The sequence below is a fragment of the Colletotrichum paranaense genome (genome assembly GCF_030867605.1).
Source record: "Colletotrichum paranaense strain IMI 384185 chromosome Unknown Scaffold_9.1, whole genome shotgun sequence".
Classification (NCBI taxonomy): Eukaryota; Fungi; Ascomycota; class Sordariomycetes; order Glomerellales; family Glomerellaceae; genus Colletotrichum; species Colletotrichum paranaense.
Window position 1 is genome coordinate 2,187,537 of NW_026848967.1, and position 27,668 is coordinate 2,215,204.

The 27,668-nt window shown below is 54.1% G+C and overlaps 6 protein-coding genes across 6 annotated transcripts; 5 read left to right on the top strand and 1 right to left on the bottom strand.

Moving 5' to 3' along the window:
- Window positions 1–2,023: 2,023 nt before the first annotated feature.
- On the top strand, window positions 2,024–3,093 carry CPAR01_11510 (uncharacterized protein; the record flags this gene model as incomplete). Its single annotated transcript, XM_060495769.1, has 2 exons — window positions 2,024–2,658; window positions 2,715–3,093. The coding sequence occupies 2 exons, from the start codon at window positions 2,024–2,026 to the stop codon at window positions 3,091–3,093; spliced, it is 1,014 nt and encodes a 337-aa protein (XP_060346117.1).
- Window positions 3,094–7,880: 4,787 nt separating this feature from the next.
- CPAR01_11511 (uncharacterized protein) lies at window positions 7,881–8,601 on the top strand (the record flags this gene model as incomplete). The annotated part of the gene is made up of 2 exons (XM_060495770.1): window positions 7,881–8,101; window positions 8,208–8,601. The coding sequence occupies 2 exons, from the start codon at window positions 7,881–7,883 to the stop codon at window positions 8,599–8,601; spliced, it is 615 nt and encodes a 204-aa protein (XP_060346118.1).
- Window positions 8,602–9,168: 567 nt separating this feature from the next.
- CPAR01_11512 (uncharacterized protein) lies at window positions 9,169–19,039 on the top strand (the record flags this gene model as incomplete). The annotated part of the gene is made up of 3 exons (XM_060495771.1): window positions 9,169–9,615; window positions 9,677–18,570; window positions 18,622–19,039. 3 exons carry the CDS (start codon window positions 9,169–9,171, stop codon window positions 19,037–19,039), a joined length of 9,759 nt encoding a protein of 3,252 aa, XP_060346119.1.
- Window positions 19,040–19,778: 739 nt separating this feature from the next.
- On the top strand, window positions 19,779–22,499 carry CPAR01_11513 (cutinase transcription factor 1 beta; the record flags this gene model as incomplete). The annotated part of the gene is made up of 8 exons (XM_060495772.1): window positions 19,779–19,996; window positions 20,073–20,521; window positions 20,602–20,906; window positions 20,968–21,048; window positions 21,104–21,705; window positions 21,767–21,949; window positions 22,010–22,375; window positions 22,430–22,499. The coding sequence occupies 8 exons, from the start codon at window positions 19,779–19,781 to the stop codon at window positions 22,497–22,499; spliced, it is 2,274 nt and encodes a 757-aa protein (XP_060346120.1).
- Window positions 22,500–23,359: 860 nt separating this feature from the next.
- On the bottom strand, window positions 23,360–24,344 carry CPAR01_11514 (uncharacterized protein; the record flags this gene model as incomplete). The annotated part of the gene is made up of 2 exons (XM_060495773.1): window positions 23,360–23,954; window positions 24,010–24,344. The coding sequence occupies 2 exons, from the start codon at window positions 24,342–24,344 to the stop codon at window positions 23,360–23,362; spliced, it is 930 nt and encodes a 309-aa protein (XP_060346121.1).
- Window positions 24,345–25,270: 926 nt separating this feature from the next.
- Window positions 25,271–26,176, top strand: CPAR01_11515 (uncharacterized protein; the record flags this gene model as incomplete). Its single annotated transcript, XM_060495774.1, has 2 exons — window positions 25,271–25,393; window positions 25,466–26,176. The coding sequence occupies 2 exons, from the start codon at window positions 25,271–25,273 to the stop codon at window positions 26,174–26,176; spliced, it is 834 nt and encodes a 277-aa protein (XP_060346122.1).
- Between the last annotated feature and the right edge of the window lie 1,492 nt (window positions 26,177–27,668).

A 27,668-nucleotide genomic window follows, 5' to 3' on the forward strand; every position in this document is an offset into this window, starting at 1 on the left:
GATGGTCAAACCTTGCAGACAAAAAGTTGGAAGAACAAGACGGTCTGGAATATGTTTTCGTGGTATCCGTAGTGTACGGAGTACCGTTTTAGCGACGGCGTTTGCGGTTTGAGCCAGGGCCACTCACTCCGTCAGTGTGACAACTGGCTGGTCCACAGTTGATCTTGCCGAGTCCCGTATTTCTTGGGCTGAGCGAAGTGCAGACCGGATGACTGGCAAGGGGTAGAAGAAGAAGAAAAGAAGCCGAGGCGGTAAAGCGAAAGAAATGTGCAGTGGAAATGGTGTAGGTACTCCGTAAGTTCGTAAGACTGGCGGGGAGTGGCGAAAAGGGAGAGAAACGGCGGCTGCCAATGGAATGCGACCGAGGGATACGTATCTAAACGGATACTCCTTAGGTACACAGATACGTATCCTCAGAGGGCCCCATCACGTGCATCACGTGCACCGATTTTGCTTAATCTTTCCCTACAAACCGGTACGCTACGCCCAAAGAGGACTAAAGGAAGGCACCCCCGGCTAACCTTACCTCAACTTACCTCGCAGCCGCCTCCAGTCTTCCCGTCCCTCCACCACCCCAGCAGCCAATCACAGGCCCCAGATCCAAAATTGGCACCATCGCGCTACAGCCTCGGACCCTCTCAGCCTCTGCAGTGCTGCACAGTTCGCCCACATTCCCATCCTCTCTGCATCTTCTCTCTACCACAATACATCCCTCCATTCCCCCCCAGCCCACCTCCGTTATTCACTTCAACCTCCCCTTTCCACTCCTCTCTTTGAGTGTGTCCCGTTTCCACGTTTCCAGGCCTGTTACCATACAACAACCCAGGTCCCTGCGCGCCTCTCGTTGCATTTATCGTCTCGCAAAGTCACAGACCACACATAGTCTTTTCCATCGTCCACATTCGCAACCACAACTCGCCCTTTCCAGTCCATACCTGCGCAGTATACACAGTGCTTGTCGACTCTACAATCTAGTTGTACCAACGTCTTCTTCGGCTGAAGCACGCCTCTGGCCTCAGATCCTCCTAGGTCTATCATCATCCCTGTCTGGCCACCACCCCTCCCGATACTCGTCTCCGTCTCTTCCACGATACGCCAGACCATCCCTTGACACTCACACCCGACGACCACATTCACATTGTGTGGCTCCCTACTGCTTCCCACCAACACCACCAAACTCGTCGTTTCCACACCCCAGAATCAGTGAGCCAACCCTCGTCTTCGCGCCCGCCAGACCATCAATCCCATCTCCATCCTACCGTACCATACACCCACTCCGTACGGACCGCACCCAAGAACGGCTCAAACCACCCCTCAGCCCTGCTGTGGATCGCAACGTGTCAGGCCATTGCTCGTCTTGCCAGGCACCACGATGGTCGCTGCATGACACAATTCCTCCCACACGTCTCCTGTTGTCAAAGGCCTAGCCCTGCTGTGCCCTGCCCGTTTGTCGACGTTTAATCTCCGTCCTTATTGATTCCTCGCCACCCCATCCAACTCTCGCACTCTTCCTTCCTGGCCTTCTCTCGTTCGTTCTGCGCCATTCCGAGTCGAGTCGACAAGACATCTCGCGACCAACTCGACCCGAGTACAGTCAAGCCAGCATTAACCAATATCCTTCCCTCTGACGGGCAGGTCCCTTTTTTTTACCTCATCCTTTCTCTCTTCACATCGACGCTACTCTCTTTCTCCGCCTCTGAATAGCGGCTCGAATCGATTTTTCTCTCTTCGATCCCGTCGCTAACGAATCTTCGACGACACGTCAAGCAATCACCAAGCCATCCCGGGCAATCGACGAGGTGGACACGACTAACGCTCTTTCTTTGGCTTCGTCTTAATTCAATTCGCTTCGCTTCGCCGCCGGCCGGGACCCGACTTTTGTAATTAGACCTTGGCGACGCCAAACCATCATCAGCAATTCGCTCCACCTTTTCTCTCGGCCCCGAGCCCATTAATACGATAGCCGCCCGATCTTCCCGGCTACAACGCTACTCTCCGCTTTCTCTCAACTTTATCGACGACAATGTATTGGAAGGTGGTTGTCACCACGGCGGCGCTGGCCTCGCGCGCTTGCGCCGAGATTCGCCCGCTATCGATGGATTCCGCAATCGAGGTTCGCGCGGTCGACGTGTTGGAACGAAGCTACGAGGATGTCGCAAACCGATACATCGAGAAGCGACAAAGCTCCATGGTGGACGCAGAGTGGGTTTCGAGGGCGACTGAAGTTACGCTGAACAACGACGGCACCATCAACATGACAGCTTGGGAGCAAGAGACGTCGGCAAAGTGCACCGACGCCCTTTCACACCTCGACCAGGCCTCGAACCCGTCCGGAACCTGCATCTGCTACAACTTGCCGAGTCTGAACGCCCAAACCGGTGTCTTTGAAGCCGACCTGCGGTTGTTCAAGGTCTCTGAGCCAAACAATGCCTTTGCTGGTATCCCGCCACAGAACATCCAGGTCGGGCTTTCATTCAACGGAGCTTCCGTCTCGCCAGTCAGCGCCAGCAAAATCGGCAGCTCCACTGCTAAACGGGATCTTAGCTTTGAGGTTCCGTGGACCGGCCTGCAAAAACGAGTCGTCACGCCACAGGCCCTGCAAACATACCTGTTCGTCGGACAGATTGACCAGAGCAGAATGGTGGCACCAATGTCCATGTACGAACCCCATTTTCACTTGCGTAATTGAAGTACCGAAGCTAATGTTTTCCAAGGTCACAATTTGAAGCACTCGTCATGCCGACCCTCACGCTTACCGGCGTCAACGCCGCCGGCCAGACCGTCAGCACGAACGTCTCCTCGAACGAGGCTGCTTTCCTCACTGGTGTCTTCTCCAAAGAAATCATCAAGTCCGACCTCGCCGTTGCCCAAGCTGCCGTCGACGAAGTTGTGGCTCAACTGAAGAACGGCACTGTCGCTTTCGTTCTCCCCGGTGTTCAGCTGATGATCTTCCCCGTCGGTCTGGTTGTCACCAGCACTTGGCTCCTCATCGGACTGGCTTTCTACGGATTCGGCACCTATGAGCGCATCGGCTACGCGGAGAGCTACAGGAGAAGACGGGCTATCGCAGGCGACACAGCCAAGCGTATATAAATCAATGACATCACGCGACCGGATACGAGACAATTTGTTCGGGGGCAATCTTTTTTTGAAGAACGAGGAGCTCCCTCACGAGCCGAGAAGGTTCTAGGAGTGGACTACTTATTCTGCCCGTGGTGGCGGAATCATCAGCATCAAGCAGCAGCGTGACATCTACATCTTTTTTTTTTATTTTGGCTCACTTCTCTTCATCCTCCACGCCTCTGAGGAGTCCCCTATCTGTCGTAAATAGTTGGATGTCAGTTTTGCTCTCTCTTCCATAGAAAAGAATATCCACAACACAATCGTGAAGGCTGATTTCGCTTGTTCCCAGCCCAGTCCCTTCTCTGGCCTTCAATTTCGCGATAACTCGGTGTTGGACCGCTGTTAGTTCGAGAAAGGAACACTGATACTTTTTGCTGGAGGGGTGTGGTTCGAACCTGCGGCTGTTGTGCGACATGTCACAGTTTAGGGTCCGTTTCAGCTTGGATGTGTCGAGGAAATGCGACGTCACGGCGATCCGACGGTGTGGGTGGATGCGAGGGGGTTTCTTGGGATGATTTCAGCCACACGTGGCTGATAAGGGCCACTTAGTGATCTGCCTCTTATGCTTGGTATGATGATGCTGCAACCTGCATGCCGTCAAAGACAGTAGATCGGAGATCAAAAATGATGATACGTCATTAGGAGCCGTCGGGCTAGTTGAATTTCACTCCTCGAGTCGCCTGCGATAAGGTACCTGACGGCGCAGACGAGAAAAGTAGACGGCGGTAAACTCGATGCAGCGGTGCGTCAAGGCTGGCGGGAGACACGGGAGATTCGGAGACGGAGAAAGTCCATTTTGAGGTCGAGACGGTTGGAGTATTCGGCTTCGACGGAGGAACTTGGTTGGCTGCACATTGCAAAGTCCTAGTACAAGGGTTGTATCTGGTGCCTTTTGGGATACTTGGCCTTTGAATTTGCGCTAGGTACAGAGTACACATCAGGTACGAAGTCTGGTTGCATCTCCATGCTGACTCCTCTCTTCGTCCAACGTGTGGAATATACTTGATCGATTAGTTTATCGAAAAGCTCATGACTGTGGCGAAACAATCATCAGCAAGTGGGCGTGCTGCTAGAGCTACCTGAACTACTGCTTGATAGGTGTTGAAGCTTAAGATGCACTTACCCACCTCAGATGGGATAACAGACTTCCCACCTACATCAAGGTTGGCTCCTTTTGCTATTTCGATGTGAAGGTAAGCTTTCAAGGTTTCTGAAGTACTCCAATAGTCAAGTGGGGAGAAGGTTTGCTGTCGGGGTGTTTATGAGGGTTATCCTGTCCGACGGAAATCTGCCGGTTTGGACTTTTTTTTTGGGTTTTGTACACACGTTCTTGTTGGCTTTGCAACAAGGTACACTGGTATCCTCAACTTCTATGTCTTTTAGTCGCGCTTCTGTGATAGAAGCTTTGGGGCATTCGAGTTGATGTGATATGCATCCATAAAAGATAGCTGCTAGGAGAAGTAGGAGATGGTATATTGCCATTCTTTTCGACTAGAACTTCCCGAGATTGCGCCTACGTGCCAAAGCCGCTCCTTCACACAACTGAGACACATGTATGATGCCGTTGACCGTCGGCGGGGCTATATAAGCTGATGTAAGCAGATAGTTGCCTTCGTGATTTACGGGGGATGTTTATATCAGTCATGTACTAATCTAAACACCCGAAGACGTGACCCGTTTAGTCTCCCATCTTTCCAATCCCTGTGTGAACGAAGAGACATGTTACCTCTGGAGGAAGTCAAAGATCATTAGGGGGTTCCTGTCGGAGAAATCACGGGACAATTCCGGTTGTTCTTCTGGAGCCTCGCGGCGGGCTGTGGGCGACTGGGCGACAGCCTTGCTGGATTGCATGGTGAGGGTCACTTGGAGGGTCATGTGACATGGGCCCAACGTCAACAATGAGTCTTTGTAGAGAGATCTGTTGATGGAGTAGCTGAGAATAGTCGTGAAGAGCTGTGTTTGTCTACAGCTCCAACCTTTAAGCCATTGAAGGGCTTAGGGCAATTCACTACCTGGCTGCTTCCTCGATCTCACTGTAAAGCTTTTATTGCTTAGCTCTAGTGTCTTCTTCTTCTGGACTGTGTTTAAGGCTTTATTCAAGGCTTTATTCACAGCCCATTATGTTCATTTACTAACGGTGTTGGACACAGTTGAACTCTGTGGAATTCCTCTAGTTGCTCCGGCCCCGAACCTTCTACGTGAATTGGCATTGAGGTGTCCAGAGCAAGACACTCATTCGCAGAGAGGGCTTTATTTACAAACTTTTACAATTACTTCCGTTCAACCACCTTCCATGTATCAACCTCATAGAGGTTGTGCTTACCCATACTTCTATTGTACCATTGTTGTCGTGCCTAACACTACCTTCACCTCTTCAGGGCAATTGCCAGCATTAGTTACCTTGACCTACTGATTCTCTCCATAGACAATTGAATCTTACTGGTATGATCTAATGCATGCGTCTAAAATGCTCAACATAGAGTTAAAATACTTCCGTGATCACCTCGAGTAAAGTTGTCTCTCTACTGAAAACTCCACGTTCAGAGTTGTAGAAATAGTCACTGACCATTGAGACTTTTGCGTTCTCGGACGCATATCTTGTGAGCAGTCAGGCATTGTTCTTAGGCGTTTACGTATCTGTCTTTCTACACGGGGAGATGTGAAGATTCAGATTAACTATAATCAATGTTTCCCTCAAGTCTCTTAGCCCAGAAGGTCCACTGCCATGGCCATCGGTCTAGCTTAGATGGCCTCAAATGTGGGAACACCCATGACGACAGATCTAGACCTTGAAAGATGGGAACCCGAGCTGGAGAAGGAGCTGCATCATTCTTCTGATAGTCAAGTGCCCCAACTGCGTACTTAAATGCATCCTCATTCCACTTGCGAGGTTCTAAGTTCCAATTCTGCGGCGTATCATCATTGCCCGTTTCATACGTAGTACTTACGTGTACGGCCATTTGGAGCATCGACTGCCTCGTGATACCTGACGGCCGTTTAGTATCAACCCATGTATCTGAGTTAGGGTGAGTCTAGTTGCCTATTATTCCCCCAATTCTTAATCTCTCCCACGTATGGTAGTTGAAGTCAACTGAGTGGAAATTTCCAAGTCTGTAGAGTGTTCTTCTTCATCATCACTCCCTTAATACGTCAGGGTGCACATCACGTCTATAAGTATGAGTAAGATTGGATTTGAGGTCATCGAGCTCCACTGGGAAAGCTACGTTATGTAGTCCGTGGTCAGCCAGACCCGTGTCCCTGAAGGAAACCGGAGGGATGTTTCTAGGTGTAAACATCTTCTGAAGTAGAATTTAATCAAATCTTACCGAGTTCACATTTTACGAGCGACCTAGTACTTACTGAGCCAGCTCGAATCAGCTACCCAGCATAGACGGTCCAGTATCTCGTCATTATGTGAGATCTCGCGGCCAATGGCCATCTCTATGTAGCAATTGTCTTTGCATGAGCTGCACTTTGCGCCTTCCAAGGCATCTACTTTTCATCATTGTTTGGCTTAGCTGGCATTTGTTGATTTACATGCAAATCCAGTTTGATAATTTGATGTCCCCCTGATTCCTTGTCTAGTCTCACAGCGTCTCTGGCAGTGTGAGGGCTCGGTCAATCAGAGCCATCATGCACAGAAGTCAATGCCTTGGATGCAGAAAGACGCCGATTATCGGACGTAGGTACGATACACTTTCTGAAAGAGCAATAAGGATTTTCAAAAAGAGAGAATTCCATGTTCAATAGAGTTGATCCCATACCATTCATTGAAGATTATTAAGACTTGACATTCACAATTCAAGCATCAATATGATATCCACTTTGATGTTTATAGACATGGGATATACAAGTACACTTTGACAAGGACGAAGTTCCACTGAAACCCTTCCCGATCTAGATTCTTTGCCTTTCCTTACAGTCACAAGTGAGATTGAAGTAGTAATACTCGGTTGGTTCTGAGAGCAGACGACGACCATCTTTGGGGATATATGACTGAGCACATTCAATCAACCGCCTTCGAAAGTCCCGACCCAGTGATCAACAGACATGTGACTTGACCAGTGAGGATATCTGCCCCCTCTTCAGACTCCAGGACAAAGACACTGGAATGCGATAGGCCCAATTGATCCCCATATCACCCACTCTATGTCTGCCAGCAGCTACCCTGCAGGACTTTGGAGGCGCATCATACCATAACACATAAGAGAGACCTACTGCACCTGTAATTGGTCAATGTGTGTGGTGGTGTGCAGGTGATGGACCATAAAAAGTCATTTCATTGATGAATTGGCTTTCGCATGCAATGGGATTATTGCCATAAGTGTAGCTCTTATATACCCAGGAGGCCTCAATATCGTCACAATTTGATGAGAGCTGAAGTCAAATGATGTTGCGTCCCTTTCTATTTAGTTGAGAGATACATTTGGTCGTGAAGCGTCGGCTCCCAGTTCGGCTCAAGACACAGGAGGGCCAGTGCGATGCCACGCCAGCTCTGATCTCGATTGCTGAATCACGTTGAGGACAACGCAGAAATGGAGCTCAGTTACGTGCTAGCTAGCCTCGTGGTCTGGGTTGATGGGGGCACGTTGGGCAGAGAAGGTTTGCGATATATCAAATTAAGGAAAACAAAAACAACACGGAGAAAAACATACGCAGACTCACTCACATGTTTGACCCATCCTAGCCATCAAGACATGACGTCATGCTATTTCGTGCCTTTGTGTCTATTTCGATGCTTGGCTGTTGAAGCCACAATGTGGCTTGAGTCCTCGTATCCCTCGTTGAATTCCACGCTTCAACCACGCTTCAACCACGGAGGCCAATACTACTCAAATGGACTCTTGTGGCCGGCAGTATCCGACATCATCCTTCAATTTGGCAACTTGTCCTCCCGTTCCGAATCCGGTGCGAGTCCTGAAACTGCCCAAATGCATCACAATACCGGCCATTTCCAGCGTATTCATGCGGCCAAGCGGTTTGCTAGACGCCGGGCTCCACGCCAGTGGTAGTGATGGAGCGACGCTCAGAACTCTCAATACCCCTTCGCTGCCGGGCGCATGAATGATGCTCGTTTCTAACAGGGAACGCCTGTCCACCAAAACCGACTCCGTCGCCAACGCACACCACGTCGATTTCTCTCGACGACCAAAGCACCGGAGCCCAAGATGGGTCCTTTATTTCCATGTCCCCAATGACCAAGTTGTCGTGGCACAACATCAGACGCAGGAACACGGAAACCCTTGGATGAAGCCCCCCGAAAACTCTCGCCCGAGGCAAGGAGGATGCTGTCGATATTTGACAGCTGTCACCAGGTTGCCCGGCGACAAGGCGAAAACTGCCCACAAGACAGAGTTGTCTAGTTCTGTTCCCCAATCCCCTCTTCGATGGCGGTGCCATTTCGCGATGACCGGTTGCTGGGCTGCGGCCCCGTCGAGAAGTCTTGACTCGGCCATGGCACCCTCGCATCGCCCCTAGTTGACATCGCCATCTGCACCACAGTATATCGATGTCATGCGTTGTGAGGCGGACGGGGTCCACCTCAGCAAGTCCAGGTACATCGGATGGGAGTCCGCCGCGATGTCTCACCAATCACGGAACGGAGGGACGCGGAAGCACAGAGCATTCCCTCTCAATATCGGGTCGGGGGTTCGGCCGACTAAGGGGGGACAAGGCCAGGCCCTGGACGAAAGCACTTGCATGATCGCTGGTAGGAACATCACACAGGGCCGGGTTTTCCTGCCTTGTCGCTTGGCTGGAACTGTATCGTCTGCTTGTTGTTCTTTGGTGGTCGAGTTGAAGGGTGGGTGGTATATATCGTAAACTGGCTGGCCACCCCGCAAGAGCCGAGGATGTTTCGAACGTTCAGTTCAACGTCAGAGTAAAGTCAAATTCACAAAACCTCACGATACTTGCTTTCCCACGCAAGATTCCCGGCATTGTCCAAATCCCACGCACAAACAATTGATCACAACACCTTTACTCATCATCCTGTCGCAGAGGGCGCCGACTCTCTTTCGAACCCCCGATTCGATGACAGCCAAGATGGACGTTGCCACGCTCGTGGCGCAGATGAACGAGGCCCTCGCGTCGATCCACTCGACGATTGAGGGTCTGTCAACATTTGCAGCGGAGAGCGACACAAAGCTCGACGAGCTCGAGCAGAAGCGTGACATGACGCTCGCGGAGCTGAAAGCAGCCTACGAAAAAGAGCGAGAAGAGCTCGCGGCCGCGCACCAGAAGGAGCTCGAAGACATTGCCGAGCAAAGGCGAAAAGAAGACGAAGAGCGGGAGGCCCGTCGCCGGCGGGAAGATGAGGAGCTCGCGGCCCGCAAGGCCAAGGAGGACGAAGAGAAGCAAGGCACTTTTGATACCACTACCCGTAATGTCGAAGACGAAATGGACGACCTCATGGACAGCATTGAGGAAGAGACGGCCAAGACGATTTCTGAGGGCGAAGCAAAGTTGGCAGAACTCGAGGCGAAGAGAACGGTAAGCAGGACTGGTGAATCTTCCCGAACCCTGGCAGCATCTGACATTACTTGCGTTCCAGGAACTCAACCGCATGATCGAGGAGCAGATGAAGGCCGCGGTGCCTCCCGTCCCGACGCGAAAACGCGCGAGAACAGGGCGGCGATCCGGTGCCGCACTATCCGCGGAACCGTCTCCGTTACCTCCGCCCGAAACCCCAGCCCAACCGGCTGCAGGGGACAAGAGCGTAGACGAGGAGAAGCCCGCCGAGAACGGTGCGGCGCCCGAAGAGAAGGCCGAGGATACCGCTCCCGAGCCGCCGGCCGATGCGCCGGTCGAGGAAGATAAGACTCCCGAAGGTGATAACTCCCAGCCACAACCCGAAGAACCTGTGGCTGAAAAGAGCTTGGAGGATGCCACTAGCACCGAGGAGGCACAGCCTGCCGAGGAGGAGACGGCACCGGCCCCCGGAGCTGAAGCTGAAGCTGAGGCCGAGGCCGAGAAGGCTCCTGAGGACGAGCCTGTCGCAGAGGCGGCCGCACCAGAAGAGGCTTCCGAGCCCGCGCCCACGGAAAATGAGAAGGAGGAGGCCGCCGCGAGCGCAGCTGTTCCCGAGGACAGCCAAGTGAGCGCCCCGGCTAATAGCGGGGAAGCTTCTGCAGAGGCTCCTGCTGAAGCCCAAGATGCCGCTGCCGACGACGAGAAGCATGATACGGTCGAGGTCAGGGGCTTGGCTGTAGAGACCCCGGAAACAGCGCCTGTCGAGGAGGCTTCTGCTGCTGAGGAGCCTACTACCGAAGAGCCAGCAACAGAAGAGCCTGCGGCAACCGAGGAGCCTGCGACAGCAGATCAAGCCGATGATACCCCTCCACCAGAAGAGCCTGCGGATGAGCCTTTGACCGAAGAAGCTCCGTCTGCTGGAGAAAGTCCTGCCCCAGAAGAAGCTCTCATCGCCGAGGATGCTCCCGCCGCTGATGAGCCAGGAACAGAGCAGCTTGCTGTGGACGAGACTCCTGTTGAAGATACTCCAGCGGAGGACAAGGAGATTCCCGACGATGCGGCTGTGAAGGAAGGCACTGTTGCGGATGAGGCGCCTGCTGTTGAAGAGACACCTGCTGCTGAAGACGCCCCCGCTATCGTCAACGCTCCCGCAGAAGACACTCCCGCCACGTCAGAAGAGCCCGCCGAAGAGCCATCTACCGAAGAGCCAACCACAGAGGACCCTGCAGTGGAAGAGACCCCCGCCGAAGACAGTCCGGCTGAGGACAAGAAAGCTTCCGAAGAGGCGGCTGGTGAGGAAGACACTGTTGCAGATGAGGCTCCCGCCGCCGAAGAGTCAGCAGCAGAAGCTGCTTCAACTGAGGAGGCTCCGATAGATGAAGCCCCGACAGAAGCAATTCCGGTGGAAGAAACCCAGGCAGAGGAACCGGCAGAAGAACCCACAGTGGAAGAGGCTGCAGCTATTAGGGATCTGGCAGCTGAGGAGCCTCCTGTGGATGAACTACCTCAAGATGATGCACCCGCTGTCGAGAAGGCTTCGACAGAGGAAACCCTAGCTGCAGAAGCAACCTCACAGGAACCAGCTGCCGACGAGGAGGCCCCGGCCGTAGAGGCTTCAGCCGAGGAACCTCCAAAGGAAGATGTCGCCGCTGACGAGGCCCCCTCCGAAGAATCTCTTAATGAGGAAGCCTCCGATGTAGTCCAAGCAGCGCCGGACGCCCCGGAAGATGATGCCTCCAAGGAGGTGCCTATCGCCGAGGATGCATCCGCTGAAGAGCCAATCGCTGAAGAAGCTGCGCCAGGTGCCGAACTTGAGGACTCTGCACCGGCGGAGGAACCCAAGGCATCCGAAGACAGTATCTCTGCGAAGGAACCTGCGGCAACTGAGGCCGATGTTCCCAGCCACAACGACGCGTCTGCCGAGCCCGTTGAACCCGCTGACGAAGCGATCAAGAATCCTGAGGAGGAGACGACACCTGTTGAAGCTGCTTCTCACGAGTCAGCACCTGACGCAAGTGAAGATGCGGCTGAGCCAGAAGAAGTCGTGGCAAAGGATGCCCTAGTTAACGAAGCCACGCCTGAAACGAGCCCCGATAGTGCGGAAGATGATACCCCAAAGCAAGCAGGCGAAGAGGCTGAAGATACGGGTGCCGACGAGGTTCCAGGGGAGAGATCATTGCCCGAGTTCTCGATGAAGGCTGTCGAGGATGACTCGGTCGCAGAGGAAGCTCAGGCTCCAGATAGCAGCGACCCCGTCGAAGAGGAAGCTGCACCCGAGGCGGACCAGGCCGAGGAAGATGCGTCTCCGGAGGTCGATTCTAAGGCTGTTGAAGTAGAGCCAAGTCAAGAAGAGCCCACGTCTCAGGAGGAGGATGCGCCGCCTCAAGCTGAGAAGACGACTCCTGATGAAGATTCAGCCACCGAGGAGCCAGCTCAAGGTGAAGCCGTCTCACCAGAGGACGCTGGTTCTGTGGAGGCTGCGACCACATCAGCAGAAGATGGAGCGGCCGAAACTGCAGAGCCGAGTGAGGAACCACCCGAGGTTGCACCTGTGACCGAGGACGCGAAGGAAATGGAAACTCCTGTTGATGCAGCACCTGAAGAACAAGAAGAAGCTCATGCTCAGGATGGGGCAGCTGCTGCAGACATCGGAGCAACAGACGGTAGCTCTGCTGAAGACGAGACTTCCACCAGTGAGAAGGCTACCCTTGAAGAAGAGGCGGCGGATGCTACTCCCAGCCATGATGAGGTTCCTGGTTCAGAGGAGATTGGGCCTGAGCAGAAACCAACTCTCGAAGAGACTCCTGTCGATGAGGCTTCAACTGAAGCAATGCCCGTCGAAAAAGTGGATTCAGCAGAAGACAAGCCCGAGCCAGAAGCTGACGCACCTGCTCCGGAGCAAGCTGCCGACGAGGTGACGACCAATGCAGCGACTGTCCAACCGGTAGTTGACGAGCAGGTTGCCGAGGAGAACCCTGTTGAGGCAGCTGCCGTGGATGACCCCGAGGTCGCCCAGGATGTGACTCCCACTGAGGCAGCGGATGAGCCTACCGATTCAGGTCATGCCGTGCCCGAGGTAGCTACCGCTGAAGATCAGCCAGTCGCCGAGTCTGAGGAACCTGCAGCTCAAGATACCACAACTGTTCACGATGAAGCTACAGTTGAAGAAGACAAAGAAATTGCCCGCGCCTCTCCGGAAGGCGAGCCTATCAAGGACAATCTCACAGCCGAGGAGGATGCACCTGCTGAAGAGCCAAGCACCGAAGCACCGGCCACTGCGGACGTCGAGGTCCATGATGCCAACGAGGATCAAGCCGAAGAAACCGCCCCAGTCACGGATGCAGATACAGTGGCAGCCAAGGAAATCGACGAGCCTGCGGTGTCCCCCACAGTTGACGCTGTTGAAGCTCAGCCCGACCCTGAAGAGACACAAGCCGAAGTCAGTGAAGCACCCCCGACAACCCAAGAGGAGGAAGAGCCTGAGCCAACCACTGCCAGCAAAGATCTTGACGATGGAAATTCCGAACACCGGGACGCTTCAGATCCGCCAGAAGAACAACTCGCTGGTGGTATCGTTGACGCAGCTGCGGACGATTCCACTGCTGGACCTTCTGACGCCACCGCCGACGCCCCTGCCGACTCTGACTTGACGGAGGCTGTTGCTGCTGATGAAGTTGCGGCGCAAGCTGCTGACTCAGAGGGTCACGTCGAGGATGAGAAGGTTGAGGTTCACTCAATTCCAGCTGAGCATGGTTCAAAGGAAAATACTCCTGCAGCCCCTGATGCCTCTCCAAATGAGTCTGTCGCTATCGAGGCACATGACTCTGTTGCTGGCGATGTCCATGCCGATGCCGAAGAACCCCAGTCTTCTGCTGTTGATGATGACAAGGAGGAGTTCGAACACGCCGAGGTTACTCTGCGGTCGGCGGAGGAGGCAGCTCCTCAAGCGGATAGCCCCGCACCTATTGAAGAAGAGGCAGCGGCGACGGCAAGCGACGAAGCACCCACTACAGGTGTATCGAACGAGCATGGCTCTGTGAAAGAGGACCCAGCCATTTCGGGCGACCCCAAACCAGATGAGCAAGACAAGGATCTCGAGGACTCGCAAGTCGTCGATAGCCAAACAGATGTCGCCCCAGAGACAGTCCACGGAGATGAAGGTGAAGTAGACGTTCACGAGCGTAGCGTCTCTCCTGGGGAGCCCGAATCACCGCCTGCCGAAGTCCATGATGTCAGTCAATCCGGAGACCACCATGAGCACAACGACGACGACCACGACGCTGATGCGGCAATGAAGGCTTCACCTGGTCATGGATTCGACGTGGAAAATGATATCACTCAGCATGACTCCGATCATGGCGAATTCGAAATTGTCGAGACGCCTCACGATGAGGCTGGCGCCAATGAGGCTGATCAGTCTCGTGGGCCCGATCTTTCCGTGATCACTGAACACACTGAGCCTGCTGCATCCGCAGCCGGCGACACCTCTGGTTTAGCTGCAAAGACCGACGAAGATGTCCATCCCGAGTCTCTCAGCCGGAATGTCTCTGAAGCCCCGGACGCAGCTATCGAGAGTTCTTATATGACTGAGCCCAAGGGCATGGTTACGGACGATAGCCACGTTCAAGATCAACAACAAGAGAGCTCTACGCCTGGTGCTACGTTCTATGACGGCCACTTTGGAGTCAGACAGGTTCACTTCAACGAAGAGGAAGATGACGGCGATTCTTCTCCAGTTCTCAGTGTTAGAGACGAGGACAGCGATGCCGATGAGCCTGCAGAGACCTCTTACAACCCGTTCACCAGGGCCAGAGCTGGTTCCACAGCCCACGCGCAGCCGACGTTTCATTCGCAAGACATACCGTACAATCCTTTTGCATTGCAGACGGTGGTCGAGGAAGAGCCTCCCCGGGAGACTACCAACCCGTTCGCAAGGAGCCCAAGCAGAGAGCCTCAGGAGGACTCGACCAACCCGTTTGCACGCAGCACGCCCACTGGTGCAGATTTCCTGCGGTCCGCGAGCGCTTTAAGTAACCATCAGCCTTCTTCTCCCGAAGAGACATTCGCTCGATCTCCTAGTGCTCAAGGACTCCGCCGTGATAGCGTGAGCTCCAGTAATCCCTTTGCTAGAAGTACGACTCCAATCGATCGAAGCTTTTCACCAGCCCTGAGCACTCCCGGGCGACAACGCGCACCAAGCAACCCGTTCGCTCGGAGCACGACACCGCAGCAGAGCTACCCACTGGCAGAAGAGAGCGACTCCGAGGATGAGGAGGCCATGATGGCGGCAGAGTCCACGTACAAGAACCTTTTCCCTGTCAATCAATCACCCGAAGTTGCCAATGACGGCTTCGCCTCCGCAGCCCAGTCAATCGAGCGCCGGCAGCCCACGCCGCAGGTCCCCGAGTCAATGTACAACAATCCCTTCGCCCGAAGCACTGCGTCTGACCAGAGCTTCCTGCCCACCGCGAGCACTTTGGGACAAGCTCAGCCTGATGCCGCTTACAACCCATTCGGCGCCAGGAGTAGCACTGTCGGTGGTGACGTTGATGAGTCCATGTTCGACCAAGGCTATCCTTCCGTCGTTGGAGGGCACGACGTCGTGGGTCAAGGGATGATGGATCCTTCCCAGCAGTTTGTTCAAGAGAACAGCCCTTTGTCGGCCAAGCACCTTGCTCCAGCCACTCTGGATAGCATCCAAGAGCGATACAACAGTGAACTAGAGGATATGGATTCCGACTCTGAGGAGCCAGAAAGTCTGACCACCTCCCAGCAGTTGCCAGCTTCGCAACAGCGAGCTCCTCCTCCTCTGCCAAGCATCGCAGAGCGTTCCCGTCAAGGGCTCGACGGCTCTTCTGAAGAAGAGGAGGACTGGGATGCTCGCGCTCCTCAGCCCAGCCAGATCAATACTTTGTTGACATCTTCCCCGTACAGATCAAGCCCCCCTCCCCCTCCGCGTGTCTCTAGCTCACAGGGTCACTATGCGCAAGAAGTTGAAGACTCATCTGAGGACGACGGCGACATCTTCCACGCGCAATCTCCAGCACGGCTGAATCCCCTCTCATCATCGCAGTACAGGGCAACCCCGCCAGCTCCTCCACCACCGCGCGCGCCAAGTTCACAGGGTTACTATGGTCAGCATCAACTAGAAGACTCCTCGGAAGAGGAGCAAGCCGACTGGGATGACGCCTTCGAGCCCATGCAGCCCAGCACATTCCCGACCTCGCAGTTCGGATCTACTCCCCCGCGTCCACCTCCGATTCCACCACCCCGTGCCCCCAGTTCCCTGTCACAGAGCCGCTACAACATTGAAGACTCAGACGAGGAAGATCAAGGTGTCTTGCCCCCTGCCGCTGTCCAGTCCAATCTTCTGCCCAGTGCGCTCTCACCATCTGGTTATCGGGCGACTCCGCCGCCACCACCACCGCCGCGTGTCCCCAGCTCTCAAGGCTTCTATCATCAAGAGCAAGCGGACTCAAGTGAGGACGAACACCCCTTTAGCCACGACATTGCTCGACCTGGTCAGTTCCCCATTTCATCATCATCTCAATTTAGGGCTACACCGCCCCCGCCCCCGCCTCCGCGGGTATCAAGCTCTCGGGGTCAATACCGCCAGGAGATTGAGGATTCCAGTGACAAACAGAACGAGGATGCTTGGGATTCGAATGCCGCTCGGCCCGGTCAGATGCCAAATCTATCGACGTCGCAGTTCAGGGCGACCCCGCCTCCGCCTCCGCCTCCGCGCACATCCAGCGCACTGGGTCGTTACCGTCATGAACTCGAAGATTCCGACAGCGAGGAGAATGAGGAGGCATGGGAAGCTAATCGATATGGCCAGACAACGAGCATGATGGGAGAAAGCAACCTGATGGGGACCAACCAGATGGGAGTCGACCCGACGAGATCAGCAAGCCCGCTGGGCGCGAGTCCGATGAGAGCCGTCAGCCCACTGCAAGCGACGAGCCCGTTGGCGGCGACCAACCCGATGAGGGCTTCCAGTCCCTTGGCCTCGACAAGTCCGTTGAGGTCAGCCAGCCCGATGACGCAGAGCAACCCGATGGAGTCAGCTTTCAGGGACTCGGTGCCGGCAACAAGCAGTCAGGGCCTACAAAGTCATCAAAGAGAAGAAGGAGGGGAAGAAAGCGATGATTCATGGGAGAACATTGGGAAGCGCGGCGGTGATGAGATCAGCCCAGTCGACGAGAGGTTCAGCACCGCCATGCCGACACCACAGCTGCGCGTCGATAGCTACGAGCAGCAGTGGCCGAACGCGAGCAACGACCAGATTTCCACGGCATCGACATACCTCCAGCCAGCAGGACCAGGTGACTTTACGGATTCTGACTCACAAGAGTACGCCACTCCGTTGGCATCGGCCGGGTTCAGCGCGTCTTCGCAGTATACGCAAGGGGCCATGGGCTCGCCCCGTCACCCGGATTCCATCGGCAACAAGGACATCTACGACCAGACTTACAACCGAGGAGGAGCAATGTCTCCGTATGCTCAAGCTCATGAGACTTCACTCGCCGACGAGCTTGCTCAGGATGACGACTCCGACGATGATAGCGAGTATGACCACTCGGAAGCCCCAGCATTCCTCACCCAGATCGGCACTGCGCAGCAACTGCAGCAGCAGCAGCAGCAGCAGCAGCAACAGTCATCAGACGAGCCTGTGTTAACGCAACTTATCGACTCGTTCGGCAGCGATGAAGATGATGGCCCAAAGACTGCGGTCATGCAGCCGGCTGAGCACCCCACACAATATGCCTCTTCCCGTTTTGGAGCTTCAACTTGGCGGGATGAGCTTCGCTCGCCCACCATGTTCGGTGCTACAAGGCACAGCCGCTCTGGGTCTCTGTTGAGGGAGGAGGTGCAGAAATCACTTCACCGAGAAGCCTCTGCTGGTCTTTCTTCTCCTCTGCGGTCCGCTTACGAGCCTAATACCCAGGTTGAAGAATCATATGGCGGACAGCAAGCTCAAATGCATGGCCAGGACGTTTATGGACAACAGTCAGCCGAGTATCACGCGCAAGACGCCCTTGCCCAGCAGCAATACGGTCAAGGTCAGTTTGATCAAGACCAATTCGACGCCCAATCCTATGGACAAGCACAACTTCAGCCACAGTACGGACAAACAACTTCGTGGCAGCCCGAAGTGCAAGTCTCCGAGGTACAGGCGGAAGAGGAACATGAGCAGACAACTCCGCAGTTGGCACCACAGCAAAGTGAGCAAGCACCGGACATCAGCCCCTTAGCGTTGCGTCAGGAGGAGTCACCGGCGACACCCTCGGCGTCGTCGCAGTCTACACCCTCTCGTGGACTTGCGTTCAGCAGGCATAATCCTGACCGGCCACAGACACCGCCCACTATGCAAGCCGAAGCAGATTTTGATCCCGAGCTCATGGTCCCGCGCGATGTGACCAACGTCCCCTGGCACGCTCGCAACGACTCGGTTCCTCACTCGATGCGAAGCCAGAGTACCCTCGACTCCGTGGCGTCGTCACCGATTCATTCGGCGTTGCACGCTGACAAGCACGAGCCGGTCATTCGGGACTCGTGGCCGGCTTCTGTTCATCACTTGACGAGGCCGCGCAACGACTCTTCTCTCACCGACCGCGAGGAATATGATCCGTTCAGAGATAGTGAGGAGGCGGCGAAGGCAGCCCGTGCACCATCCGGCTCCGTAGGCTCCAGTTCAGACAGCCCTCCGCGGAACGCGGCTGCTACGAACAACAACTCACCTGGAAGTCTGATCAGCAGAATGCGCGGCATCTTTGAGAACAACCAAACCAAGCAAGAGCCGGCCAGTCCAGTCCGATCACGGCCGGTGTCGGGTGTTTTTCACCCCGTCCGGCGCAGCAAGCCCGGGGGCGATGACGTCGAGGACCGTGGATACGACCGCAAAGCAGGGTTTCTCAACGAAGCCGAAGACGAGGCTGACGAGCAGAGCGCACTCCTACGAAGCTCTGCTGGCGGGTTGGAGGCAAATTGACCACGCTCGGGCGGAGCGGGGCTCAGAGTCGTGAGGGTGAAGCGGGACGCCGAGTACAATGAGTGGGAAGAGGACGTGAACATGGAGGAGCCGGGCGACCGGCATCGTCCGAAGCGACGCAAGTACCGCAGAGACCCGAGCGGCTTGCGAGTCCCGGTCCCTTGGAACCCCGAAGAGAAGGAAAGAGGCGGCGTCCCCGTGGAGCCCTCTGGCGAGAGCGTTTTTCGTCTGGCGTGGTTGTTTGTAGAGGGGTGGAGGCAGAAGCTCCGGAAGGCCGGGGACATGGTTGAGAAGACGCGGTGGGAGTGGGAGCTTGACGGGACTGCTACTGTCTGTACGCATAGTCGCGCGTCGAGCTTGACGTTTGGTATGGTGATTGCGGACGCTCGTTTGCGCGTGCCGGAGGAGTTGGGCATGAAGAAGAAGCAGAGAAAGTCGGTGCATTGGGCGTAGGATACACACACGATGGGAACACGATATTACGACTAATGGGTTACGGATATGGTTATGGACATGGCTTACGGGTATAGAGGATAATTGAATAATGATATGACGTTCTGGACCATTCATCACTAGCCTGCTAAAGAAAATGACACTGTCGTGCGGCTTATGCTCTCTTGCTAACTCTACAACACAACTTAGCTTCTCTAAAGTGAGTACGAAACGCGATTGCACTAGGTTCAAGGACGCGACCAGGATGAACAAACGCCCTAACCGTTCCCGTAAAAGTCTTTGCCAAGGTCGCAACCGGCAGTTCAAAGTTGTCCTCGGACAATCTTAAACCCCCGCATTCTGCAGAACAAAATCAACAATGAGGGAGCGCATGAACACTGTGTGTGTAACTAAACAAACAACAAGTGGACAGCTCCGTTGACCCCGATTCTTCTCACATGCCACCTGCAATATTACCTAATCCACATCCTCGGTCGACTGACTAGCACAAGCACGTTCATTCACTTCACTTACAGATGTTGAGCTGCTGTTGACCTCCCACCCATCAAGAGCATTCGTCCCCCACATAAGCTTGCCTTAGACAAGTGACTGGTTCCATTGAGAATGGGGAAAACCTAACCTTGATGAATTAGCATGCATGAAGGCCAAAGAGCAAAGGGGATTCTCACCTGATGATAACGATAACGTTTCTCACTCTACACCTTTAACTCCAGCGAAGGCTGCAAGCAAGGTACACAACATGTCTCTACAGCACAATGACTCTTCTGTCATGGCCACCACTACGGGTTCCTCCCCTCCCTCTGCAGCGGCAGTCCGAACTTTCAAGCGTGCCGCTGTAGCGTGCAAGGCTTGCAACCTGCGCAAGGTGAGATGCACAGTCACCTTATCTGGCCCTCCCTGCGCCAACTGCTCTGTGGACGGGATTACATGCGAGGTCCTTAGTCGTAAACGACGTCGGTGAGTCTTCTGGTCACCGGTCTCTATAATTTGCTGCCGTACGGGGCCATGTTGGTGAGTTGTCCTAACGAAACAGCAACTCGGATCAACTCCCCATGAACCCATCCCCCGGAGGAGGTGGGGAGAACACGTTAATCCTCATCTCACAAAGAGCACAACCCAGAAGACGGCTCGTGGAACCCCAGACCCCGGGGCCATTGTCGGGTACCCTAGAGAATGAGGAGGCCGTCGAGTCGAGGGACGACCGGGTCACATCCGCGCCGCCCGAAGATCACCGGCGCACCACACCCCAAGTCAACGGTGGCCCGAGGTCGTCGACGTCCCCACGCGCAGCCGAGACACGATCGGTTGGCAGTGGGCGATCCGCTCCAACCACTCGGCCTTACGATGCCGTGCGTGCTCTGCTTCCAGCCAAAGGTCACCGGCCACCGGATCCATCCGATGCCACTGAGGACAGCTCCGCGTATGCAGAGACACTGGAAGGTGGTAAGAATCGCGAGGATGGCTGCGTCCCGTTCTACCCAGGTAAGCTGTCCTCTGTCTTGGTACCTTGATGCATCAAGCATAGCTTCGAGATGGGTTTCTCTTGACATTCATTCATTCAGGAGATCAACGTGGCCCGGCCTTCTTGATCGATATCTGTGAACCCAACAGGTCATCCAAAGACAACCATTTCCTAGTGCCGATGCCATCCATCAAGGCCCTCTCGCCAGAAGATGTCAATTATCTCAGGATGAAGGGCGCCTTCACGCTACCTCCGCCCCATATCCGCGAGGCGATGATCCGGTGCTACTTTCACTATGTGCACCCATTTGCACCGATCCTGGATGCGAGCGAGTTTATCACCGAGTATGAAAAGGGAAGAAAAAGCCTGTTGCTGCTCTGGAGCATGTTCATCGCGGCCGCGAGTGTAGGTCAACGACACAAATGAGCTATCATTCATTACTAGGCATAGCTGACATTTACCACAGTTTGTTGACGAAAGTTTCCTGACGGAAGATTTCTTTCCCTCGCGAAAGGCTCTGAAACGAGCCATGTACCAAAGAGCGAAAGTCGGCTCCCCTTCCGGTGTTCCGTCACCGCAAACAGGAGCTAATCATGTTGCAGGCTATGTACGATGCAGATTACGAAAAAGACAAGGTGACACTCATCCAGTCCGTCTTCCTAATGGGCCACTGGTACACCAGCACAGACGACAGAGCCGGGCCCTGGCACTGGAACGGCATCGCCATCAGCCTCTCTCACACGATCGGTCTTCACCGCCTGCACATGCCCGCGAACCAACAAGCGTCTCAAGGTACGAAGCCGTTCTGGAAACGTCTCTGGTGGTCTCTCTACTCGCGAGAGGTATGGCTTTCTCTGGGACTCGGCAGACCTATGCGGATAGCCCTTGATGACTTTGACACGTCTATGCCGGCTGCGAGCGACGCTGACGTCCTGACGCCCGAGGTCAAGGGCCAACTTGGTCAGAAGTATCTTCCTGAAGAGATGCAGTTTCTGTTCGATACCTGGCTGGCTTTCATTGGCTTGAGTGTCACCCTTAGTAATGTTCTCGCGACGAATTATAGGGCCAAAGGGATGAAGCCGTCAAGGTTGGAGATTGAGCAAAGCGAAAATCAGATTCGTGGTTTTCAGTATCGGGTGCCTGAAGCAGGAAGTCACAGTCGAGTTGTCGCATCTCATATCTACCAGTTCAAGCTATACTTTGAGTAAGTGCCCACCGAATCAATCCGCGAGATTGAACGAGGGCGAGCATCTAACACAAGTTAGAACATCCATTATCGTACTCTATCGGCCTTTCATACTCGATACCCCGAGAGAGATCCTGGCAGCAGACCAAGGAAGTTGGAGGACTTTTGCATGCCAAAAGACGAGGACTGCTGCGTCCAACGCAAGCGCAGCGATGAACTCCATGATGGCAGAAGACCTGATCCGACTCTGCCACACCATCACGTACGAACCCCGACCTCTGCAATGATATCCTGGTCCCAGGTTCACTAACCAGCTTTCCAGAGTCATTGCCCTCGTCCCGCCAATGCAAATCCACCTCTTCGAATCAACTTCGTCAAAACAAATGGCGCGCCAAATGGGAAGACATAACCTCGCCCTCTGTATGGTCGCCATGGACGAGATGCGCAAGTCCTACATCTCGGCCGATGCATCATATAAGCTCTTCGAAACGGCCATCAACAAGGTAGATAACGCGCCGCCTCACGAGCAGCATCAGCCATCTCCGGCTGCTGCTGCCTTGACGCCGGATACGAGCGCGTTCGCGAGCTGGCCTGATGGTTATGGACTGGGCACCGCGGGCATCATATCGGACATGTGGAGTCCACTACCGAATGCATACGCTGATAATGCCTCTATATCGGGGACCCAGTGAGTCTTTTTTATCTCGGGTTGAAAACTGTACATGTTCTGATTCTTTGGCAGTACCGATTCTTGGCTGGATATCCAGACTATGGACAGGCTATGGACGCTCGATGATTTCAGTCTGCCATGATTCAGTTCATTATCTCATTACAGGCGAAATTTTTACAATGTCAACCGTGAACACGAGCCGAAGTTGCACCATACCCACGATAAATGACACGTCCAGCATCAGCTCAGCCTCTCGGGCCAAGAACTTCTCGAACAGACCGAAACCTAGTTTCAAGCAGCTTCGAATGCCCTTGTCTGGCCCTCTCATCCCGCCGGCCAACGTCACCCAAGGCACTCAAAACGCACGACCGGCTTTCGGCCAGATTCAATGGACTACTCTTATCGAAAGACCGATAAGCTCCCGGGCTGTGGGACTAGAAATGTTGAGGTGTCCGTAGGAAATCCGAGTCCCCGGGCAACGCGTCCGCCCCCCAAGCGGCGAGTCGCGATGAAATGTGCCCCACATCTTGCCGAGCCGAGGTCCCTCGGCACTTGGGCCGCTTTGGTAGAAGCACATGCAAGAGTCAAGACGGCTCTCGACAATCTCAAGTATCCGTACGGATATGAGAGATAACGAATCCTGTGTTATAATATGAGCTCGACGTTCGGAAACATGCCGAAATGAGCGAGTAGAGTATGAAGCGATAGTACAATAATTACGGAGTAAATCGGCCCTTAATTAAGTGAAGAACTTGACTATGAGAGCAGGATTAATGGTTAAGCGCCCATTGGGTGGTGGGCCGTTGCTTGTCATGGCTACCAAATTCATAGAATCATCACATGTATCCGAGACTCTCCCATGGCAAGGCAAAGTGTGAAATCAGAGTAGTGATTTAGACGATATTACAAATGAGATCCATTGTGATACGAACGAAATGGAAGTTATAATCTTCAATTTTGCGTTCGTAGAAAGTTGAAACTAAGCCAGCGCGTGACATGCCTTCAGATCTTCGACCTAAGTATCTCCGGTTTCCACCAAGGATAGAATGAGAAATCACTCCTATCAAATTCCCCAGAAAACTCTGCCTGTCTTTTTTCCATGAAGCTTGTCAGACCTTCCACGTTGTCCTTGGACCCAAAGGACGTGATAAACACCTTGGAGTCCAAGTCATGGGTCTCCTCCGGTGTATCAGGACAATACAGCATCATGTCCCTCATCAGCTTGGTACTCATGATGGAAGTATTCTCAGCAACATCGGTAGCAAGCTCGATGGCATACCTTACAGTTTCGTCGGGAGTAGGAAGCAGCTTGGAAAATAGTCCGCTAACGAGGGGGTCGGAGGCCGTGTAAGTGCTTCCTGTTGTGACAATGTGGTTTGCCTTTGAGAGGCCGATGAGTTTGGGGAGGTAAAAGGCGCTGACGGACTCCATCGTCAATCCGCGTCGTGCAAAAGGCATGTTGATTTTGGCATCCTGCCAGGCAACTCGGATCGCGGCTGATAAGATTGACGTAGCTCCGAACCCTGCAGCGCCTCCATTTACGGCGACGATGGTTGGCTTCGAACATTCTGAGATGGCCAGAGCTACACGTCCACCACTGCGGTGATATTGTTAATTGGCATCTTGGGCCGAGGGTACGCGGCGCGACTCACGGATCTTTCCACTGATTCATCGCATCTTGATTCTGTTTGATCTTCATTAGCCCCCCTGGGCCCTCTGAAAGGTCCATTCCTGCGCAGAAGGATTTGCCGGCGCCGGTCAGGACGACAACTCTGACGCGGTCGTCCCCGTCTATGATGTTGAACACGGAGACCAACTCTTCTAGGATGTTTCCGTTGACGGCATTGTGTCTCTCCGGGCGGTTCAGAGTCACGACTATGACCTTGGTAACGGCCGGAGCATCGTGGGGTACGTGGCTGACGACGATGTCTTTGTAGTTCAGTGACGAGTACGAGTCCGGGACCTGAGGAACTGTTGCATGAGACATTGTGAGATGACCCGTCGTTACTGCTTCTGATTCAAATGGCTCACAATTTGACGTTGCTATATGTAGGGTCTGTTTCTGATAGTTATCAACAATGACTTTGTGTCTGGATACTCCAGCACCGCAGAAATATGGCGGTTGATATAACAAATCCGGAAGGTTTGTGTAGCCAGCCTGGTCTATTCAAACTCAGGCCGTAGCCCGACAAGGCCTCGGTACATGCGGGCAATGAGAGTGTTGCCATCCCCTAAGGAAGATTTAGCAATCATCAACTGTGTTTCATCTGGGTAACTCCGCAGGCTCGTGAATCGTTCTAAACCATACTCATTCGCAATACGCCCTCAATTTGATGCAATCACCGCCGAACGATAAATGTTACTCTACTAAGAGTCTAGCTGAGCCATGTTGAACTCACAGAACGGGCTACTCCATCTGATGCAAGTCAACCCTGAGCTCAAGGGCCCACATCCAGCCGAGGGCCGTTTGTCTCTCGACTCGAAGGGGCCATCTTTCCGTCAGAAGAACTTTCTGTATAAACCAAGAATCATCAATTTTCAACGCGGCTTTGGCATCTACTTTGGGCAATGACCCGTTGCCGTTCCTTGAGGCTCCCAGGCGGGGTGCATGTACTTGGTCTCGCCGAGCACTCAGTTTAGTTGTCGATGGATGAAGCTCTCAACAACTAGCTAGAGGATATCCCAACAAACGTGGGTCGTTTTTCATACTTGAGAATAATGAAGAGATGGAAATGCCCAAGATGGAGCTTCACTTCAAAGGTATTTAATCGAGTCCAACGCCGAAAGGGGCGAACGAACAATCTCGCTGGAAATCGAGATCGGCAACATTCCAAACCCACTGAAGCAACGGGGTCTATTCAAGCAAGAATCTGTCGAAGTGCCTATATCCCTAGTCGCTACGAGTTGTAGACTATGGCGGGTCTTTGGAACGATTTGGTCTCTTGCGGACAGATGGCCTTGTCGCTTCTAAGCGTCAGATCATTCTTGATAGGATTGGCCCTCGCCAACATCAAGAACTGGCACTTTGTCTGGACCGTAAGTGGGAACAACGGACACCTCTGACCAAGCTTCCACGAAGAGTTCTCGTAGCTAAGTCACATCTCGCAGATCCGATTCCTACGCGCCTTTATCCGACGTCTGACAGACTCCGCGCCGCCGAAGCACCTAAGCTCACGATGCCTCTTCCTCCCAGCCATTTCCGCGACGCGATCGCCGCTGTTGGAATGTGATTACAACATGCACAAGTCCAACTCGACTTACTTCACAGACCTCGACATGTCTCGCGGCAACATCAGTCTGGTGCTCTTCCGGGAACCTTTCAACCCGTTCCCGGGACCTAGACACTTCATCATGATCCTCGGCGGCGCACAGTGCGTCTGGCGTAGGGAGATTGCGCCTTACGAAAAGTACGAGCTGTGGACGCGGGTGTTGTCGTGGGACGAGAAGTGGATATATCTCGTGTCACACTTTGTCGAAGCAGATGTATTCGTGCCGGGGGAGTACGCGATGCAACCAGGCCCGAGGGAAAAGAAGAACAAACACGGAGGAATTGAGACTAAAGATCCTCAGAAGGCTGTCTTTGCATCGTCAATTGCTAGATATGTTTTCAAGAACGGCCGAAGAACGGTGCCTCCGGAGCGGGCCTTGTCTAGATGTGGCTTGCTGCCGGCCGACGAAGCCAAGTCGGCCGAAGTGGAACGGCTTAGATTGAAATGGCTGCCCGTAGCCCAGCTCAAATCCGGCTGGGATTCCGTGCATGGTCTTTTCGAGCCTGGTGAGCTCGCTCTCGGCAGATACACCGACCTCTGGTGGCGATGAAGCAGATTTTCTCAGCTTCGCACTCAATCCAATAGCTTTAGACTTCGAGAAAGCCTTAGTTGCATTTAGAGCGGGAAGACAATTCCCTGCGAAAGGCAGCTGTAGCGCTGCGATTGTGAACTCTCGCGGAGACATCCATAGTTTGGGTTGTGGCTAAATGTCGATCGAGGAGGTTAATTCATGCAGAGTTTGCCCTGTTATCGAACCACTCTCTGGATCATGCATAATCCCTCAAAAGAGCCCGAAAGCTTCAGCTCATATGGCGTAAATCACATTTTGAGACATATTGGCACCAGCACTTGAAATACAAAAACCTCGATTGGCTCTATCGTGATTCAACCAATTCTCCAGGAAACCCGACATCCAAAACTCCATCCTAGTCCCGCAGGAGTTGGGAGCTTGGGTCCAAAGGCCGGCGGTGAATTCGTGCTTACATCCCACTTCCTGGCCTGCATGGAACTAGCTTCGTGTACGTGTCAGCGCACCGGATCCTTTCCTGATCTGCGCCGCTGCAGTCCTAAACTCTCATGCTCCAATTTCGAACACTGACGCGCCAAGAAGGCGTCTCCCTGCGTCATGGTGTCTCTGTTCCCCGCAAACAGGCAAGCGAGAACGAACGTACGAGAGGGAATGCAAGGTCGCGTGGGGTTACGTTGGCGTTGGCAGTGGTGGAATTGACGATGAGTCGTTGACGGACGAGTACTTTTCTAGTGTTCCGTACAACGGGCAGCCGCTTTCAACGGAAACCTCACTGGACTCCGAGAGGACTCCATCATCAATGGCGGGCGCACGGCGTCATGTCCGCCGAACGAACCCGTTGACTGCCTTGACCCGGGGCGGGAGGGCAAAAAGCATCGGTTTGGCCGACGGAGCGGGATGGGGCAACTCGACGGCCGGCAAATGGGCTGTGAGAATTCGCTGTAATAACGGCGGCAGCTGTCCATTGCTGCGCCGTAGATGCACGCAGGTGACGGATCTCGGGACTAAACCACCCTGGCGGCCTTAGTCTTAGGATCCAATGGGTTGGGAGGTGGGTGGCGCCGTGGTAGCACACGGGTGGGTGCCGGTGGGCGGGCACGTTGGTTTCTGGTTAGATTCGCACTGGGAATGGTCTCATCAGTCGGTCTCTTCGGCACTGATTCTATGAGATCCGTCTAATCATTAAACGAAGTACCTTCACGTTATCAGACAGTCTATAGAGTATTATGGACCAAGATCGCGGGACGAGGATGCCAAATCCGTCTCGTTGCATGGGGGGGACGGGAGTGAAAAGAACCCCTGGCTTCACCGCCCACCAACAAATGCAACACTCCAAGAGTCTATAGAGCCCCCCGACTCAGTGGCCAAGTGTCACTGCTTACTTTGCTGGCATTCCATAGGGCAGAGAACGCTTGAAGCAAGTCGGCGCGGAATTGGACTGGCGCCGAATGCCATGTTTCACTAGAGACGGGGACGGACGGGATGGCCGAGCTGGGCTACGAAGCTGGCTCGA